Source organism: Fusarium falciforme, chromosome 3 (genome assembly GCF_026873545.1).
Source record: "Fusarium falciforme chromosome 3, complete sequence".
Classification (NCBI taxonomy): Eukaryota; Fungi; Ascomycota; class Sordariomycetes; order Hypocreales; family Nectriaceae; genus Fusarium; species Fusarium falciforme.
In genome coordinates, this window is record NC_070546.1 from 1,593,036 (window position 1) to 1,610,729 (window position 17,694).

Below are 17,694 nucleotides of genomic sequence, written 5' to 3' on the forward strand. Positions count from 1 at the left end.
GGGGAAGATGTGACACTGGAGTCTTGGGGTTGATTAATTGACTCCTGAGACGGCGCTATCGGCGTCGTCTTGCTCGTCCTTGTCGCCTCTCCGGCGTACGAGATATTGACCTTGCATCCGTCAGCATGGAATCGTAAACGGCGCCACAGGCGGCATGATTAAGGAAGGGGGACTCACGGAATTCCGAGTTGGGCGCCTGCCAGACATCGAGCACGCTCAGTCCTGCCTTATAGCACATGAGACGAACGCTATCCTCGCCGTACTTGTGAGAGTCGAACCAGTCGAATTCCTCACCCTTCTTGATGGTGCGCCCCATCTTGAGCTTGACGTCCTTGTTGGCTCGGAAGAAGAACCGGTGACGAGTCGTGGGCTCATGCTCAAGCTGGGCGAGAAACTCCCAGTCCTCCTCACGGAACCACTCCTCACCCGCTAGCTGGTTGGCATGCTTGAAGCCGTTGAGGAAGAAGGTGTGGTAGAGGTCGTCGCAAGAGTGATACGCGTCCCAGATCTTCTCCCTGTTATTGGGTAGAATGTGTCCGTCCATACCAATGAGCAGTAGGTCGTCAGGCCGAAGCGCACTCGCCCAGTACTTGAGGTGGGACAACGCCTCAGGCCAAGGATCGTTGCACAGCACGGAACCCAGGGAGAGGAAGAGACGTGGTGTCTCGATCTTTTGCACGTACTCCATGCCATCCTGGAATGTTCCCCAAATACCAGCACACGTCACCGAGGAGTTGGCTTTGGAGTGCTTGTCAACCAGGTATCTAATGTTGTGAACCAGGGAGGATCTAGAGATGTCGAGGGCGAGGTACTTGGTGGGAACCTTGGCCTTGTCGAAGGCGGCCAGAAGGTGGCCAACCTTGCGCGTGTCACTAGAGGGAAGGGGTGTTAGTCGAAGAACGGGTAAGCTTCCAACCAAGGAGGGTTAGGTAGAGTGCGGGGGGTCAATGGTGGTGTGCTGCTCGGAAATGATTGACTAACCCAGCTCCTAGATCGATCAATGTGACACCAGCCTGAACGCGCTTCGCAATGTCTGCGCCATGCTTGTCGAAGAGAGCTATCTCGTCGTGGGTCTGGTAGAATTCGGGGGTGAAGATAATCTGGTTCCAGATCGGCAAGCCAACGTCGTCATACAGCAGCTCGTCAGGAAGAACGGGCTTGGATGTGGACGAGTATGGAGCGTTGAGAGTTTCGGCCAGTCTCTCTGCGACGCTGTCGTACATTTTGCTGCCGCCGATGTCGACGACAGTGCCATTGGTGGCGACACTAGTCTTGGAGTGCATGATGTCGACCGCGGTTCGTGGGTGAGCCTCGAGGAAATGAGTGGTCAATGGCCTTGGTCAAGGCGGGAAGCAGGTCGACGTGAGGCTAGGTGGTGACGGGGCCCGATTACGCGCGACTAGAACCGCTTGACGTCGGGCGATCTATATATTCGGAAACGAAACGGCGCGATGCAAGCACGGCAACGCAACGATGAACGATACGATTCGTTGGTCTAGGCTGGAAGAAGGGGACTGTGGTCGCCCGGGTCGTGGTTGAGCGAGTGGTGGTGGTAGTGATGATGGAGGAGAAGAGCCTGGTGTGTTAAGGCGCATGAGTGCGCTGGGAGAATCTTTATACCCGGAGCACTTTCCTCAGTCAGGATCAATGGAAGTCGACGGGAAGATGAGATGAGAAAAGAGTGGAAGGTACACGCACGCGATCAAAGCAGGAGGAGATTTGGGAATGGAAGCGCCGCTGGGGTTTGCTCACTCCACCCGATGAAAAGAGCCTGAACTGTTGTGTTGTTGCAGCGAGCGGCAGAGGAGAAAGCACGCCTCAAGCGAAAAGAGCAAATGCAGCTGTGAATCACGACGAAACCAAGCACGCCCCTCAGTGCCCAGACATCCAATGTCGAGTCGAGTTGAGTCGAAGAAAAAAAAAAAGACGAGACTGGTGAAATGATGATGGCCTTTTGCCGGTTCGCCAACTCGACTACGTCCCTGTACGGCCACTCACTACACTACCTACCTCCACTGTTTGTCTCCTACCTACTTACCAACCTACCTACCGACCTACCTGCTGGAAGAGCACCCCCCAGCATGTGTTGCGTGCGTAGTAATTTGAGGCGAATCTTGGCCATGGCCGGGACCTGGCCAGAAGTGGTTCGTCCTACATTAGGGCGATGCATGGAGGGTGGCATTGCTCCAACATGGCTCTCTCTCTCCACCGTCAGACATGGGGGACCCGTCGTGCGCTGGGGAAGACGACGAGACCCTTGTTTTTTCTCTCTCACGTCGACTCAATCCGGGCCCCGGCTCACTGGTTTTGCAACTGTCTCACTCCCCTTCGGAGTAGAGCGTGTTTCGCCTGGCCTTCTCGACGTCCATTACAGTGGGCCAGAGCCTCCAACGGCATCCGGCTTCGGCTTGGACTCCATCTGTCACGATACCCATCCCCTGGCCGGTCCCCTGCTGTCCCCCCCAAGCGCTAGCAGCCCAGGCGCGGCCCCCAGGGTGTGGTGAGAAACAAGAGCCCTCCATGGGAGGAGAGCTCATGGGGTCCCGCGTTCGCGTGGGAGGGAGCGCCGCCCTCATGAGGGAGCACAAGCCTACCTACGGCGCTTCCAGGCGCCAACCTACCGTTCCCGTCGTCGACGATGGAGATAGGCACACCCGTCGACTCCACTGAATCGGCAAGCTTTCGCTCCATAGGTGCTAAATTCAGCACTATTCCGCGTCCACCTCCACTTGTCCCGTCTCTGTCCGTCTACTCCGGGCCTCGTCCGTCATCCCCCGCTGTCTCTCCCACCTCTCTCCGCCCCTCGGCCGCGGTACGGTCTTGTCGCAACGTTTCGTTTGTTAGGCGACGTTGGGAGGAAGCATTGACGAGATGACTGGTCACTTTAGCGCAGGCAAGAAGGCTGGCCGTGAATCCCGATCAGGGTGGCTGCACTACAGTGGCGCTTCTCAACCCCGGCCCTGATGGTGGGAGGAAATGCACGTCATGGTTCAAGAAGTGTCCCGCTAAGACAGGGAGCATGAGCATGACAGGCAGGAGGATAGCGTGGTTCCGACGCCCAGCTTGATTGGGCCTGAGGCCCTGTGGCATGTCCTCTGCGCAGCCTAGAGGCATGATGGCTTAGGCTCGGTGCCCCTAAGAGCTCCATGTCGAGCATCGCGGGTGGTGCAATAGCGCCGTTGATCTTCAATGCAATGTCGAGGGCACCGTTCCTGGCCGTCTTGCCCATCAGAGCCCACCTTCAAGATTTACCCGAGATACCTTGGAAGCAGGCCTCTGAGACGATGGAGACGGTTTCGCTGGGATAAAATCTAGACACGTTGACCGCCTCTTGATCAAGCATCAGGAAGAGCCTGCTCTCAGGCTCCATGACCAGGCCTGGCCCCATCTCTGCCCCATTATGCCGCGGTACAGATCACTGTCGCATCTCAACGTCCTGTCACATGGCAGTGGTGGGGTGCTATGCGTAGATGCTACGTATTGTGGGAGAAATCATGACGGGGATGGGCACGGCTCAGCACCAGGTCGGGACGTTGTTGGTGGTGTGGAGGTTGCAATGAGTTGAGTTGAGGGAGGTGTGGTCTGCTGCGTCGCGATTCGGCTGGGGTCCATGGAGATTGCATTTGCAGAACCGAGGATTTTATATGGACCAGGAGGGGTGTGTGAGTCAAGGCAATGGCCCAAGTGTCATTCTTGTCAGAGACCATCTTGCTTGTTTGTATCTGTATGTCTTTTGTCTGTCCTGCGTGGGTGAGCTGCAGCAGTCGTGGGTTCCGGTGCCTGTTTCGGAAATGAGAGAATGGGGCAAGGATAAGCATCGCATCTCGTTGGTTAGGTTGTTACGTACATATCCGTGGTCTTGAAAACATGGGCGGCTATTCGAAGCTTTCTTGGTGGAAGATGTGTGCTTAGACATGATAGGAAACCTACGCGCAATCAATTTATGGAGCTGTTCTAAAAATTATCATGACTAAGGCGAGGCGAGGGAACTCCCGTCGTGCTAAAGATATTTAGAATTTCGCTCCCAGCGGGTGAGCATGGACTAGGTCTCTAGATATGGATGTCTCCAAGTGAGACCCGCGCCTGTGAGCTCGAATGGCCTTGAAAAACAGAATCGAGGTGACTGGGATGTGCCTTGCTCCCGCATTGGACGTTGGGAAGCTCTTTTTTCCCCATGAGATGAGATGGCGGTGGGAAATGACGAGCACTTTTTTTTTTCCCTTCCTCATGATCCATGGGTACAATACCTCCCTACCTACATCCATCCATCCATCCATACCATGCAGCTCTCATTTTTCATTTTGCCGATGCAGAGAGCGCCACTGTCACATCTGCAAGGTCATCTGTAATAGTAGAATCACCAGAAGAATTAAACCGAGCATGAATGATCAGAATGTTGTACAACCATCCATGGATGGGCAGGGGTTGACAAGTGACGTCGTGGAAGGGCCGCCAGCCCTTGTCCTCCACCACCGCTGGCACCCCTCCACGACAACCCTGGCCGACACCCATCCCTCCATCCTGGGAACTCCATCCAGACACCTCCATCTTCAGACCCTAGTTTGTGGTGTTTGACACAATGGGGAAAGCCAAACTCTGCGAATTATCGACATGGTTTAGCTGGGACCCAATGTGGTTGGCGCTTGCACAATAGCGTAGCTTGCTCCATCCATCCATCCATCCATCCATTGACATCCATCCAGGGCCCATTGCGACTTGGAACGTCAATGAAAGCTCGGCAGCCTCATGACGAATGACGATGGCACTATCGAGCATCCCACCAGAACACCTACCTATTTCGGGTGAGTTCGAGGATGGAGATCGACAGGCCGCGTGCGGGCACACCGAGCTAAAACAAAAAGCCATTGACAGACAGCCAACAACATCCATCTACCATCAAAAGCAGCATCAGGCTGTATCACCCAGCACCGAAGCACGCCCGTCCAGCTTGATACTCTCAGCTGACAGGCCGCAACGTACCGTACCGTACCGGCGCCTCGCCTGACAAGCTGGCCATGACCCGCTTGAGAGGGATTTATGTCGCCCGGCACGCACATAGCAGAAGTCTTCAAGCCGCAACCCGAAGGCCGAGATGGCCTAGCAGCAGTGAGGTGGAAGCCAGGGGCGGGGGGTTTGCTGAGCTGGGCTGCCCCCCATCTTGCGCCCCAGACGGCGGTCCGATAGATCGCGATAGGGGGTCGCTGCCCTGAGCTCTGGGGGAGCAAGAGTGTGCGGCACCTTACCTGGCCTTACCTCGTGCCATGGACTACTTACTGCCCGGCTTCGAATCCGGCAGGACGACCGGGCAAAAGCTCCCTTTTTGCCTCTCCCGACAGACTGGTAACGTTGACCTCACCTGGCTTGGTCGGCTCCTTTCCGAGTCTTTTCAGGGCCTTTCATTCGATAGTCTCGACATGACAATCGTGCTGCCAATGTCAAAGAGCTACCCTCACGGCCGCCTTACAAGGTCCTAGGCGGTAGCACAACCACCAAGCGAAGCCGCGCTAGGTGGGCCAGCAGGGGTACAGCAAAAACACCCTGGCAGCTTGGCAACTTTGGAAGCCCGTGACCAGGTACCGGACGTGTCCGGATTGTGACTCCTTGTTATTACGGCTATGGCAGAAGAAACGAAGACAAATGGCCGTGGTGAGAGCCTCAACAAAGCAAGCACAGACCGAGGCAAGCAACAACGTCAACATGACGGTGAATAATCGCTCACGAGGCGCCAACTTCCGGCCAGTCTCGATCCCGAGCCGGAATTCAACGGACACGCCGTCCGGTGTCCCTCTCGGGAATATCGTGGAGATGCCCGAGCGCGAGATGCGGTCCTACTTGGAGCTAGTCAACGTTGGTGCCTGGGCCGTTGTCGCCAAACACATTTGGGGAGTTTTGATCATCACCAACATCCACTCTAAAACAAACACAGCAGGAACAGTTCATCGCGACAGCTGGAATCACGGTCTCGGCCCAATCAGTAGTAGCGCGGCTGACTCAGGCAAAAGCCCATCGTAATCCAAGACATTTTAACGGCCGTTGAGCTAAACCTACTGCCACCACCGAAACGTTTGCTCTCCTCATTTGACGGAACAGCCTGCCGCTCTCCCCAGAACCTCGCCGGCTCCAAGAGGTGCATTTCTGTCGATTGTGATGGACAAATGAGATGGCGGCATCACCACAGTGCACCAAACTTATCAGTACTCAAGAATACCTGACCCAAGCAACCCCCGACGCCATCGCTTACTAGCCTTGCACGCATGCTCGCACACACGCTCGTCCCAGGGCCGTTTCTCCAGCAAGTCAGAGACGACAGATGGCACGACCCGGTGGCATCATGGGTTACCAGAGGCTGGTGGGCGTTCATTGCGGTCTTCGCCTTGCATTGCTTTTTCCGGAGCGTCACACGCCACGTGGGTTTGATAGCTAACGCCCACTAAAAAGTTCCAACCGACGATCCTCGGCGGTGCTACCCATTCGCTCCTTGGTTGCCGGAAGGCTCTGCTTCTCCGGCAGGATGCTTGGATCCTTCTGTCGGCGAACCATCTTCTTCCGAGACGGCAGGATGGGATTGCAATGTGCAAGGGCGTGTCGACGGATGGACGTGCAGAGGGATCATCGGGGCTTGCCCATGGTGATAGTCTCGCCGGCCGCTTTGACGCCGGGCGTTGACAGCAGCCTACTGCAGCTCTCATGTACGTATCCAGCTCACTCTACTGCGAGACCGGCAGATGAGAGAGCCCGTCCAAGGGCCATCTGTGCCTGCAGCACCTAGCATTGACAGCACCTGGCAGTGCAAATGCACAACGCGGGTTAAGCAAGGCACAGTTGTGGACCGCTCTGGCCAAGAACTGCCCGAGATGGAGGCCACTGGAGGTCAAAGCCTGCACAGGTTGTGCAGTGCGCACGCGACTCAAATCTGACACAACCAACCACTTGATGGGCATCAATCCACTGAAATCCTGTTTCATCTCACGCTCACAATCGCTCGAGCTCGCAATCCCGCAACCAGCAACATCGTGCGCTGGCATAGATCCAACGGATTTTGATTTACAACCAGACAAGGAGTCGGCTGACCATCAGCAAGAGCTCGAGCCATGGCCCACGGCTCGTGCTCTCACGCCGGATCCAAGAGGCGCACGGCACGAAGGCCGCCATTGCATGCTAAGACTTTTTAGTGTTGACGTTGTGGACACTATAAGACACCGTCGCTACAGCCTGGCGCCAGGCCTAACCCACAGTTGGTGGGTTTTCGCTCGGCTGGCTGGAGACGGACGAAGCTAGAGAAGCAAACTCGCCAGACAAGGTGATCTGACCATTGCACCAACACTAACGACACACCGGGCATTGAGACATGAGCGAGACTGTGGCCACGCTCTTCAGCTACCTCTGCTTCTGTGTGTCGCTCAGACCGCGCCGCCTCCCCGGCCGAGCGCTGCTCTCGGTCCCGGAGCCTGTGAGGGTCTGGTCTTCGGCGGAGGTGTTGGCTCGACGTGGGCGTTGGGCTCCGCATCCGGAACGAAGTTCCATTTCGGTCTCCCAATCCAGCCAAGGCGCCCCGGCCGACAACTGGCCAGTTTCTCGAGTCTTCGGGAACCGATTCGCTCCGGGCCGGAATGGAGACGACGGACCCAGGCCGCCGGCATATTTTCTCATTGCCATGTATACCTTGTGCTGCGCCGCAACCCAATGTTTACCGCTCTTCTGCAGCTACGCGCGTCGACACTGCCGGCCGCTGGTCCCTGGCCGTTGATGGGGATTGTGGGATGAGGCATGGGCAAGGAAGGGAAAACGGGGCCTCCGGCGAGACGGACACACAAAATACGGATGTCTCCTGCATCGATGACGGTGATTTTCACGGAGCTACGATAACAGCTGCCGTGGCTCTTGGCCCTGTCATCAACCGAGCATCTCATTGGGCATGTTCAACTTCGAGGCCCCCAACCTGGACATGGTCTTCGGCAATGTCCTCAATCCACTCTTGTCTGTATGACAATCCCCAGCTGTTGGGGCGTGCCTGGTTTGCTTCAAAGAGAAAACAGCGCGAGACAACAAACAACTCTGGACGGACCGCGGAGTCGGAGCAGGTCTGACACCTGATGCTGCAGGATTTGGGCCGTGGACCCGGCCGAGATAAGTTATTGTCGATTCAGCCCCAGCGAGCGGCGCCTGCGTGCAGAGGGCACGCAGCAGCAAGGAGGGCGTAAGGTGTGAGGGAGCAAGAGGTTCCAGACCTCATAGGCGTGGCAGATGCCCCTCTGGTTATGTCCCCCATCGTCAAACGATGCTGTGCAAGTGGTGGCGTTTCTCGACACACGATCTGTCAACCAAGCGAGACAAACATGAGAGGTGCATCGACATTTTTCCTTGAAGGGGAATCCCGCTGTTGGCTGTGGGTGTGGGCACGGTGATGAGAAATCGAAGGTCCATGATAGCCGGAGGGCGTCATGGATGTCGTTGCAATCCTGCCCTCACTTCCCCACGACACTAATGTGAGCTGCAAGAAATGCCAAGAGCAATTAGTCAAGGACCCCGGCAAACACAAGCCTTCAGGACGGGCCGTTGCCGAGTCGAGGTTCACTAACGCTCCAGGAACCCGAAGGAACCCCAGTCGGCGCCGTCTCTGCAGAACCTTGGTTCATGCTGTTCATTCCTCTCACACCATATTGCTTGGTCCCCTTGCAAGGTGCGTCCAGTGTTTGCTCTCCAAGTTGCTCGCTCCTCGTCTTCGATACCCCGTCGCAAACACATGGAACAGAGACACAATGCATGCGCCGCAGTGGGCCTTGCCATTTCCAACTCGAGAGCCGCATTAAAGCCACGTCGGTTGGCAGATGCAGGCTCTGAGAGAACAAGAGGAGGAAAGAAGACGTCAAGGGTTCGCAGCAGACACTGAAGCGCCTGAAAGACTTTTTATTTTGGTCCCATCTGGGGGTTGGCCCCAGCGAGAAGAGTCCCCCTTGTCAAGGACCAGGGGTCATTCAACACCTTTGTCTTCCCTGGATCGTGCTCAAGACGGCGTCGCAGGCGCATTCAAGTCGGGCTGCTCGTATGCAGCATTTCAGAAACAAAAGTCCGGCCTTGGATCCCGAAAGTCCTCCACGTCTATGCACAAGGGTCTCCTCTATAATCTAATTCCCAGCCGCCACCACAGTTGAGGTAGGTGGTTTCACGTCAAGTCATGCCAGACATCCATGTTTTCTCTGCCGCTGAACCCAGAACGCCCGATCATCAACGCCAAAAGTCTGGCGTTTCTTCAACTCTAGCCAATCCCAGCTCCTGCTTTACTCCTCCCAGAAGCCAGGGAAGAGGTACTCGACACGCTTCATCGCCTCGGGGTCCCGGCCTTCGGGCTTGGTCATAAACTTGACGGCGCCCTGGGACGCACCCTGCCAGTGCTTAGCCAGGACCAAGTCACTGTTGTCAAGGTCGGCAAGACGGTCCAGGACGGCTCCCACTAGGCGCTTGGCGTTCTTGCTGTTGGCCTTCATGTACTTTCCAACCATCTCGACGTTGACATCCTCGAAGGAGTGCCAGCAGTCATAGTCAGTGGCCATGGCAATCACCTGATAGGCCATCTCAGCCTCGCGGGCGAGCTTCGCCTCGGGAAGGGTTGACATGTTGATAACCGATCCACCCCACGATCGATACATGTGCGACTCGGCGCGGGTTGAGAATTGGGGTCCCTCTATGTTACTCGTCAGATCATGACCAGATTTCTCGGCAGGGATCTATGTCTTGCTTACCCATGACGATGACCGTGCCCTTCTCGTGCAAGACAACGCCGTCTCCCTCCATATGCTCAGCGCACGTCTTGACCACCTTGGCAAGGCCCGCATCAAAGGGATCGGCGAAGCCGACGTGTCCAACGACACCGCCCTCGAAGAAGGTGAAGGGCCGGACACCCTTCGTACGGTCGATGACCTGGTCCGGAACGACAAAGTCCATGGGCTTGATCTCCTCTTGCAGCGAACCGACGGCGGAGAAGGCGATGACGCACCGGACACCGATATGCCGCAGGGCAGCGATATTGGCTCGGTTGGGGACTTCGTGGGGGGCAAACTGGTGGTGGATGCCGTGGCGGGCGAGGAAGGCTACGTTGACGCCCTTGTGGGAGAGGATTTGGATAGGCGACGCGGGAGCACCCCACGGTGTGATGGGGCTGAGGGCGGCGATGGGCTCGAAGCCCTCGAGCTGGCCAAGACCAGTGCCGCCAATGACGGCAATATGGACGGGCTCTGAGAGAACGTGTCAGTTTGCGCTTCGGCCTATTCGGTGAAGATCCAGTGAAGGAGCTGGCTGGTGGACGCACTGTCAAAGGTGGTGGGGAGGTCACCCATCTTGGCGGCTGTAATCGAGGAGCGGGCTCGGAACTAGGCTGGAGGGCGAGGTCAGAGAGAGGAGAGCGACGTCGATGAGGAGGAAAGAAGTTGTCGTCGTCGCTTGGAGGGGGACACAGATATTTCTCGTGCCCGACGCTGACGAGAACCTTTACCCCACCACGGATAACGTCCCAAGCTTGCGTGCTCCATGGAGGGGTCGTGGGCCTCACAGGGCTCTTTCATTGGCTCGGCACGTTGGGCATTATCGACCTTGAAAGGGATATCGCTCTCACGACAGTATCGATAGGACGGAATAAGGTTTCTCACGTTCAGTTCCTTCCAGGGACCAATAGGAAATGTTCCTACATGTTTCGAGTTCAACGAGGACAAGGTTTGGGGAGGTTGCGTGGACACTTCGGCGTAGATTTTGAGGCTATGATATCATCGCATGGGGATTCTGAATATATTTACCTTGTGAGTATATTTCGATCTTGACATTGCCTGCTTACCTACCTATCTATTTATTTCACTCCAAGGTCCTATGAGAATATATATTTACTCCTGGAGATATGCTTGCAGGCACTCTGTTGCTTTGGTTAATTGTTTGACGTCGATGCCCGGTAGTGCCGGTTTTATGAATCTGTGTAGGTTAATTCTCATCCCCAGCCCAGGTCATCAAAGTATCCATATCTCAGCAAGTAGAAGAAAATCATACAGGCCCCTCAATCATAGCTGATTGCCGATACCATCATTCTGTTTGTTTTTAGTCAAAAACAATAATATTGGAAAGTGGCAATAGCATATTGTGAATTACAGGCTACCACACCGACCTCATCGTTCTCCTCAGGTGCTGACCAAGCCGGCCAAAATTTTCCGCGCCCCGCCGAATTTTAGGTCACCACAACATCCGGTGAACTACCAGCAGCACACTTGATATCAGCCGTCCTCATATTGAAGACATAAAAAAGGACGCCATGACACGCCTACCCGATTATGTTAGCTTGCCAGTAGAGGCCCAAGAAGATGGCACCGGCGAGACCATCGAGGAGCGATGCTTCTCGGCCGCTCTCATCTGCCTCGAGGGCCACTACACTCAGTCACCCCCCATGGGACCTCAAACATCAGCAAAAGTGAGCTCGATGATCTCAAAGACGCTGGAAAAGACACATACGCTCCGCAAGGCTCGGTAAGTGACTCGCACCCACCAAGGGCTTCATCACTGATGGTAGCCTGTAGTGAGGCAATCTCGAGGAATGTGGCGATCTGGATCTGGCTCACGAGAATTTTCGCCGCTGCCATCCCAAGCCTCACGACTCGATCCGTGGGACCTCTGTCGAGCCTCAACGACCCAGAAAAGGGCGTCACGCCGCAGGAGAGTACGGCCTGCATCGTCAACCACCATGCGTCCATCAAGGAGGACCTCGGGATCCTCATCAAGCTCATGCACATTGCCCGCAACCTCCTCGTCAATGCAGAGCCCGAGGTGCCCCAAGATATCTGCGCGGCGGTGCATTTCGACCAGATGGTTTACCAGACAATCATCCTCTGCGTCAACGTTACTAGCAAGGGATATGACGGCGAGATTATCGACGAGAACCAGAGGCTCAAGTTGACTGATGTCACAGAACTTTGTGAGTTTGGCCTTTGAGTTACTCATCTAGGTGGCTTTAAACTGACTCGCCCTAGACAAGAAGCTGCTTGTAACCTCACTACAACAGGCGCACAACTGGACAGCCAAGCATGATAGAAACAAGATGTCTTTCTGGTTCGACGTCCTCTTTGACGACGACGGTGCGCTCTCTGGCCCTGAGGAAGCCCTAGGTGATGGCTCAGGGTTCCGCCCAGATGTTGCAAAGCGCCAGGTTCAGCATTGGCTCGATCGTAACTCCAAGATGTGCGACACTGCGAGGAAGCTCCTGAAGGATTACGCCGAGAATCACGCGGACAAGCCTCCTGGGAACCTCGCTCCTATCCGACCCTTGGCTTGGAACTGGCTCCCTGATGGCTCTGTGGATGTTCCGGCTGATATGACCAACCCCGAGGAGAAGATCAACCCGATTTGGAAGCCAGATGAGTCGGACAAGTTCGAGCAAGACCGCGCGTATGGCCGCGTCTCTCGAGAGATCGACACATGGTGGCTTAATGCTCGGGACCCCAACTACGAGGACTGGGTGGCTGGAATGCCCTCTGTGGAGCTTGCCCAGACACGTACGGAGCACTGCCGCAACAACCTGGTTCACCGATATGCTCACTCTTGCGGAACAGACCATTCTCCACCGCCTGGAGTTGTGGAGGAGGAAGAAGAGCTTTCTGATCACGAGCATTGCCATCACTGCGAGCACGAGCATGATCATGAGCATGATCACGACCATGACCACGAGCACGAGCACGACCATGATCACGACCATGAACACGATCATGACCACGATGACCACGAGTGCGAGTGCGAATGCGACCATGGCCATCACCATCATCACCACCACCATGATCATGAGTATGCCCATGACTATGTTGAGGACATGATGGACGATGAAGATGCCGACGACGACGAATCTTATGGAGAGGGACCGTTGACTGGCTTGTTGACTGAAGTACCAAACATCCTGGATCCAAAGCAAATCGAGGCTTTGCACATGATTGTCAAGTCTTGTATTCTGGACAATGCTGGTTCAGGGCTTACCAGGGCGGGCGAAAACTTGCAAAAGACTCGGTGCCGCATGTTCCTGGCGCTCGACTGCGGCAAGAGTCTTCTACGGGAGATGCTAGTCTTTATCGCCGTCTGGGAGAAGGATGAGCAATCACTTATTTTCCAGGTTACGACCCAGATCGTGGAGGCACTTCATCACAGCGCCTTGATTCCCTATGCGTGGAACTCTCTGCGCATCTCGAAGGATATCATCTCGCCTGCGCAGACTGTCTTGTTGCGACTTGTCAACCACATGTTCAGAGCCCGAGTCAACAATCCTTCTTCTCAGGATTCAAAGGACAATGCTCGCGATATCAAGCTGGTGCATTTCTTCTTCAGCTTCTTCCGGAGCCGTATTGTCCCCGAGTGCGCAGCGCTCATGCATCTCCAAGCTCAGATTCGGGAAGAGAACTGTGACCCGTCCGATTTCCCCGTGGACAGCTGGGATATGGAGCGCGCCAAGGACGGTCTCGCTCAGTATCTCGATTTCCTCACCACAGTTGCCGAGATGATGGATACACGGGCGAAGCTGATCGAGTGGGAGGCTGTTTACGATCTCATCACCATCTTGAGCGGACTCGAGGCTGGAGTACCAAAGAAGCCTCTCATCGAACTTCCAAAGCGATCACCTCGGAATGAGACTGGTAGCAACCCCATGGTGGAACGTCCCTACTCTACCGGAGATGATGGCCTTCCCCCGTCGCCACCACCGCCACCCTTGCAAGAGCCAGCCCACAAGTTTCCCTGGTCTGGAATCAAGGGTCAGATCTTCACCATCATCGCCACACTTCTGCAGCCGCCTCCTGGACAGAGCAGCCCCGGCAATCCTGACGTGCAGATGCAGATGGTCAAGTACAACGGAATAGTGCCGTTGCTGAACTGCTGCGCCTACGACGACCACAACCCCTTCGCCAAGGAGCGAGTGACCATCTGCCTGAAGTGGCTGTTGGATGGGTGTGAGGCCGCAAACAACTTTTTCCGCGAGCTTGTCAATCTTTCGCCACCACCCAATCTGAGACCTCCGCCTGGAGGTACTACAGTGTCAACAATAAGGGTCGACGGCATTCAGGGAGAGGTCAAGGTCCAGGTTCGTTCGGGCACATCTGCGCCGGGAGCGCAGGACACTGCAGATATTGTGGATGGGGCCGCAAGACTGAACCTCAACCAACCCAGTGGGCGAGGTAGTATTGAGGACGACTTCATGGCCTAATGTGGTTGGCTGGCAGAAAGAGCAGTTCAACAGAGTGATGGCCTGAGAGGCAGCAAATCGGATTTTCAGGTTGATTGAGGCCGACCAGTTGACAATGGATGGGTGCCTGCCTAGGTGGAAGGGTGAGAGGCATCAGCATACCATCTCATGATGGTCAGGTGTTTCGATGTACCCCATTACGTTTTATTCATAGCTTCGCCAGGCTTCGCTTACTGAAGGCATCATAATGACAGGGCGGAGTTTTGGGGGTTGGTGTCTGACACTGGTAGAGTCATGATGGAGGAATGGAGGCTTACGAAGCTAGACGCGTTCGCCTGTTGTGCGCGTACGCAGCATACTTCTGTTGTTAGCATATCTGTCTCTTAAGCCAACCAATTACAAGTTGAGCCTCGGGACCTTTCCCATGATGACAATGTGTATGGATTCAAAGCCTTGAAAATAACGAATCGAGAGGCTATGCGCCAACCAGCCTTGTGTAAGACGACACAGTCCAGATGATGATTGATGTTTTTACACCTGCAGTTTTGCCTGGACCGTATCTTTTGCCTCTGTTAACGCGCGGCGTGAGATATAGGTGTACGTATTTGCAATATACAGCTTCAAGATGGGACAGACGCCTCTCGGGGTCTGACTCTCTTCTTACACATTTAAAAGTGGTGTAGAGGTTGTCCCCGATGAGTAAACATTTACAGTACATATACGAGACCAGGTGATTTATTATTGCCTGCAGGTGAAGGCATAACACACCCTGTTCCCGGCGGGCCGGATGATCAAGCACCCATGTAAGCATGCATGCCACCACGAAGTTTTCCGGTCATCCGACTCGTTTGTAACCGATATGATATGCTATTAAATATTGGAACTAGTACCTATACGCTACTAGAACACATTGATAGCACTGTATACAACGTGTTGACCGCAGACGCATACGTAGTTGAATGGTGCGAGATGGTTTAAGCAGCGTTCGGTACGTCATAAGTTCCCCCGATACAAGGAACCGTCGGAACCCACCCGACCAGTCAGATCGGTACCGCAATAGAATACCAACAGGGAAGATCTTACGAGAAGAAGAGGTTGGTTGCACGGCGTAGCTCGACACCACCCCTGGTATCCATTGTTGCAGCTCACCGGATCTGGCACCAACTGACCTGCATATTTCCGTTGGCCTTATGCGGATGGGACAATGGTGTGGCCACCTGACACGGAAGGGGTACCCGGAACTTCGCTCTGACTTGGAGGAGGATAGAGTGACTTGGATGTAGAATTGGTTAGACTGTCAACCGAGAATAGCACTTGAGACGGATGCGGGAGTGAATGCATTTGGCTTTGCTCCATGTGGGATAAATATTGAACGGAACAAATATATTGGGAATATTAGCAAACGGTTCAACATTTTTATGGTGTATATCCGGTTGAATATTTACGTATGAATCGACCCCTTTCCAGACTACGCCTATAACAAAGCCGGGATTATATGTAACATGGCGATAAAGAAAAGTCAATTGGATTAAGGATATTTCTGCCAGCCTCCCGTACTCAGCTCCGGGCTCTCTACACGGTATTGCATTGCTTGAGTGTCCGCGCACGTCTTCTCCGCTGCGTGGCTTGGTGTCGTTTGTGAGGCTTCTTTTGGCTCGGCCTCTTCTTTGACTTGTGTCCTGACTTGGGTTCCGAGTTCAGCCTCGCCCAGCATTGCTGTACCGGCCGTTCCCAGTCATGCCTGATAAATATAATGTCGTATTGTGGCGCGTACAGGATGCGATGGGTCGTCACTTGGGCCTCGTCGGTGTCGACGAATCGGGAGCGGAGCTGCACCTCTGTGCTGGCGTCTATTTCCGGCAGGGCCTTGTCGGAGCCGAATTTTGCGGCGTGGAGTTTCTGGAGGTATTCGAGGCCAATGAAGCTCGACTCGCCGCTGTTGGTGAGGTGCAGCACCTTGGGGTTTTGGGAGTGGTAGGACGGCTCGGTACCGCAGGGGTCGGAGGTGAGGATCTGATTCGGGGATTTGATGGAGACTAGGGAGACCTCGTAAGGGGGAAAAGAGGGTTGGGGGGCCATTGTTATGTGTAGAATGTGTCTGGCCGGTCTGTCTTGATGTTCGAGTCCTGATGTTGGGCTGGTCTTTTGAGAACTATATACGACACGACTTACACAGCTGGTCCACGCTACTTGGAGGGCCTCATGTGTGAAATAGAGAGACATTGTAATTACAAATTTGCGCAAAAAACGGCAGTTAGGGAGGGGGGCACCTTATCGGCTCAGCGAATTACCTCTCATGACCTCCATATACAGCTGTATTATTTGTGTCGAGTTGCATCATGGGCGTTTGCCATGACCACTTGGGAAGCCTGCATGTGGGACAGGGATTATGGATCCTTGCCCCAACCGATCTCGACAAAAGGTGATTGGCCAATCAGAGCGGATTTTATTAACCAATCATGGTCTTGGGAACAGCTCGCGGCTGCTATTGGATCATATCCAATCCCAGCTGTGTGTCAGTGCAATGTCAGGGCTCGAGGGCCTTTTGTAATTGTGCCTTCGAGACGTGGAGACGCTTGGAATGTGTAACGTACGAACGCATCATTCTGTTATAGCATTGGAGCCATATTCAGTCAAGGTAAGTCGTCATTCTGGAATTGTTATCTCTAAGCTCAAGGGTCAGTTTTTGTTCTGACGTGTTGAAGGCTGCCTACCTAGGTAGCGAAGCACCTTAGACTCGATACAATTGGATCCAGGCCGAATGAGCTGGAACCCGCCCATGCCCGTCGTCAATCTCTTGACAGGTTTTCAACCCCTGATGCGAATCAACCTCTTCTGTATTGTACGTCTTACCAGTGTCTGAGGCATGATGTGCTTGTTTCTGTTACTCTCGACAGCCTCACTTTCACCCACCCCCCCCCAACATGAACCTCAGCTGAAAGAAACTTCACCATGAGAGACTGATTCACTGTAGATATACAATATCAAAGAACTCATGAAGCGTCGACGGCGAAACCCCCAGGCCGGAAAACCTCCCCCACGCTCACTCCTGAGGGAGGCTCTTGTGCAACAGCTGGACTTCGCCTTCAGGAAATATCACTCACGTCACTCGGAATGGCCCAGGGCATGCCAATGCGCCTCGTCTTCTGTTAGTCAGGAGTCTTCCGCCGCCTTGTCACTCGACAGATACGTCAAGGCTGTTATCGGTGATAAATGCACCGAGGAGAAGGATGATACCGATGGGATTCGCAGACCGAGGAGGAATCACACGCCGGCCTCTGAGGATATTAACGCTCTGCACCAGGGGAAAGGTCTAATATCCTCTAGCTCTCCTCACATGAATCGGATAGAGGAGTATTCGCCATCTGCTCTCTCCACCAGTGGCGAGCATCCCGTGGCAGACTGGACCCGGCATGGCTATCATGACAATCACAGTCAACTATCCAACTTTCAGATTCTCGACCAAGAGGGCTGCTGGAAATACGTCCAAGTGAAATTCGACC

The 17,694-nt window shown here is 54.6% G+C and overlaps 4 protein-coding genes across 4 annotated transcripts; 1 reads left to right on the forward strand and 3 right to left on the reverse strand.

Moving 5' to 3' along the window:
* Positions 1-33: 33 nt before the first annotated feature.
* NCS54_00382300 (Hypothetical protein) lies at positions 34-1,283 on the reverse strand (the record flags this gene model as incomplete). The annotated part of the gene is made up of 3 exons (XM_053149379.1): positions 34-110; positions 178-872; positions 982-1,283. 3 exons carry the CDS (start codon positions 1,281-1,283, stop codon positions 34-36), a joined length of 1,074 nt encoding a protein of 357 aa, XP_053005354.1.
* A 7,995-nt stretch (positions 1,284-9,278) lies between these two features.
* NCS54_00382400 (S-methyl-5'-thioadenosine phosphorylase) lies at positions 9,279-10,334 on the reverse strand (the record flags this gene model as incomplete). Its single annotated transcript, XM_053149380.1, has 3 exons — positions 9,279-9,682; positions 9,741-10,232; positions 10,307-10,334. 3 exons carry the CDS (start codon positions 10,332-10,334, stop codon positions 9,279-9,281), a joined length of 924 nt encoding a protein of 307 aa, XP_053005355.1.
* A 956-nt stretch (positions 10,335-11,290) lies between these two features.
* NCS54_00382500 (Hypothetical protein) lies at positions 11,291-14,212 on the forward strand (the record flags this gene model as incomplete). The annotated part of the gene is made up of 3 exons (XM_053149381.1): positions 11,291-11,502; positions 11,553-11,947; positions 12,003-14,212. 3 exons carry the CDS (start codon positions 11,291-11,293, stop codon positions 14,210-14,212), a joined length of 2,817 nt encoding a protein of 938 aa, XP_053005356.1.
* A 1,551-nt stretch (positions 14,213-15,763) lies between these two features.
* Positions 15,764-16,270, reverse strand: NCS54_00382600 (Hypothetical protein; the record flags this gene model as incomplete). Its single annotated transcript, XM_053149382.1, has 1 exon — positions 15,764-16,270. One exon carries the CDS (start codon positions 16,268-16,270, stop codon positions 15,764-15,766), a length of 507 nt encoding a protein of 168 aa, XP_053005357.1.
* Positions 16,271-17,694: the final 1,424 nt, after the last annotated feature.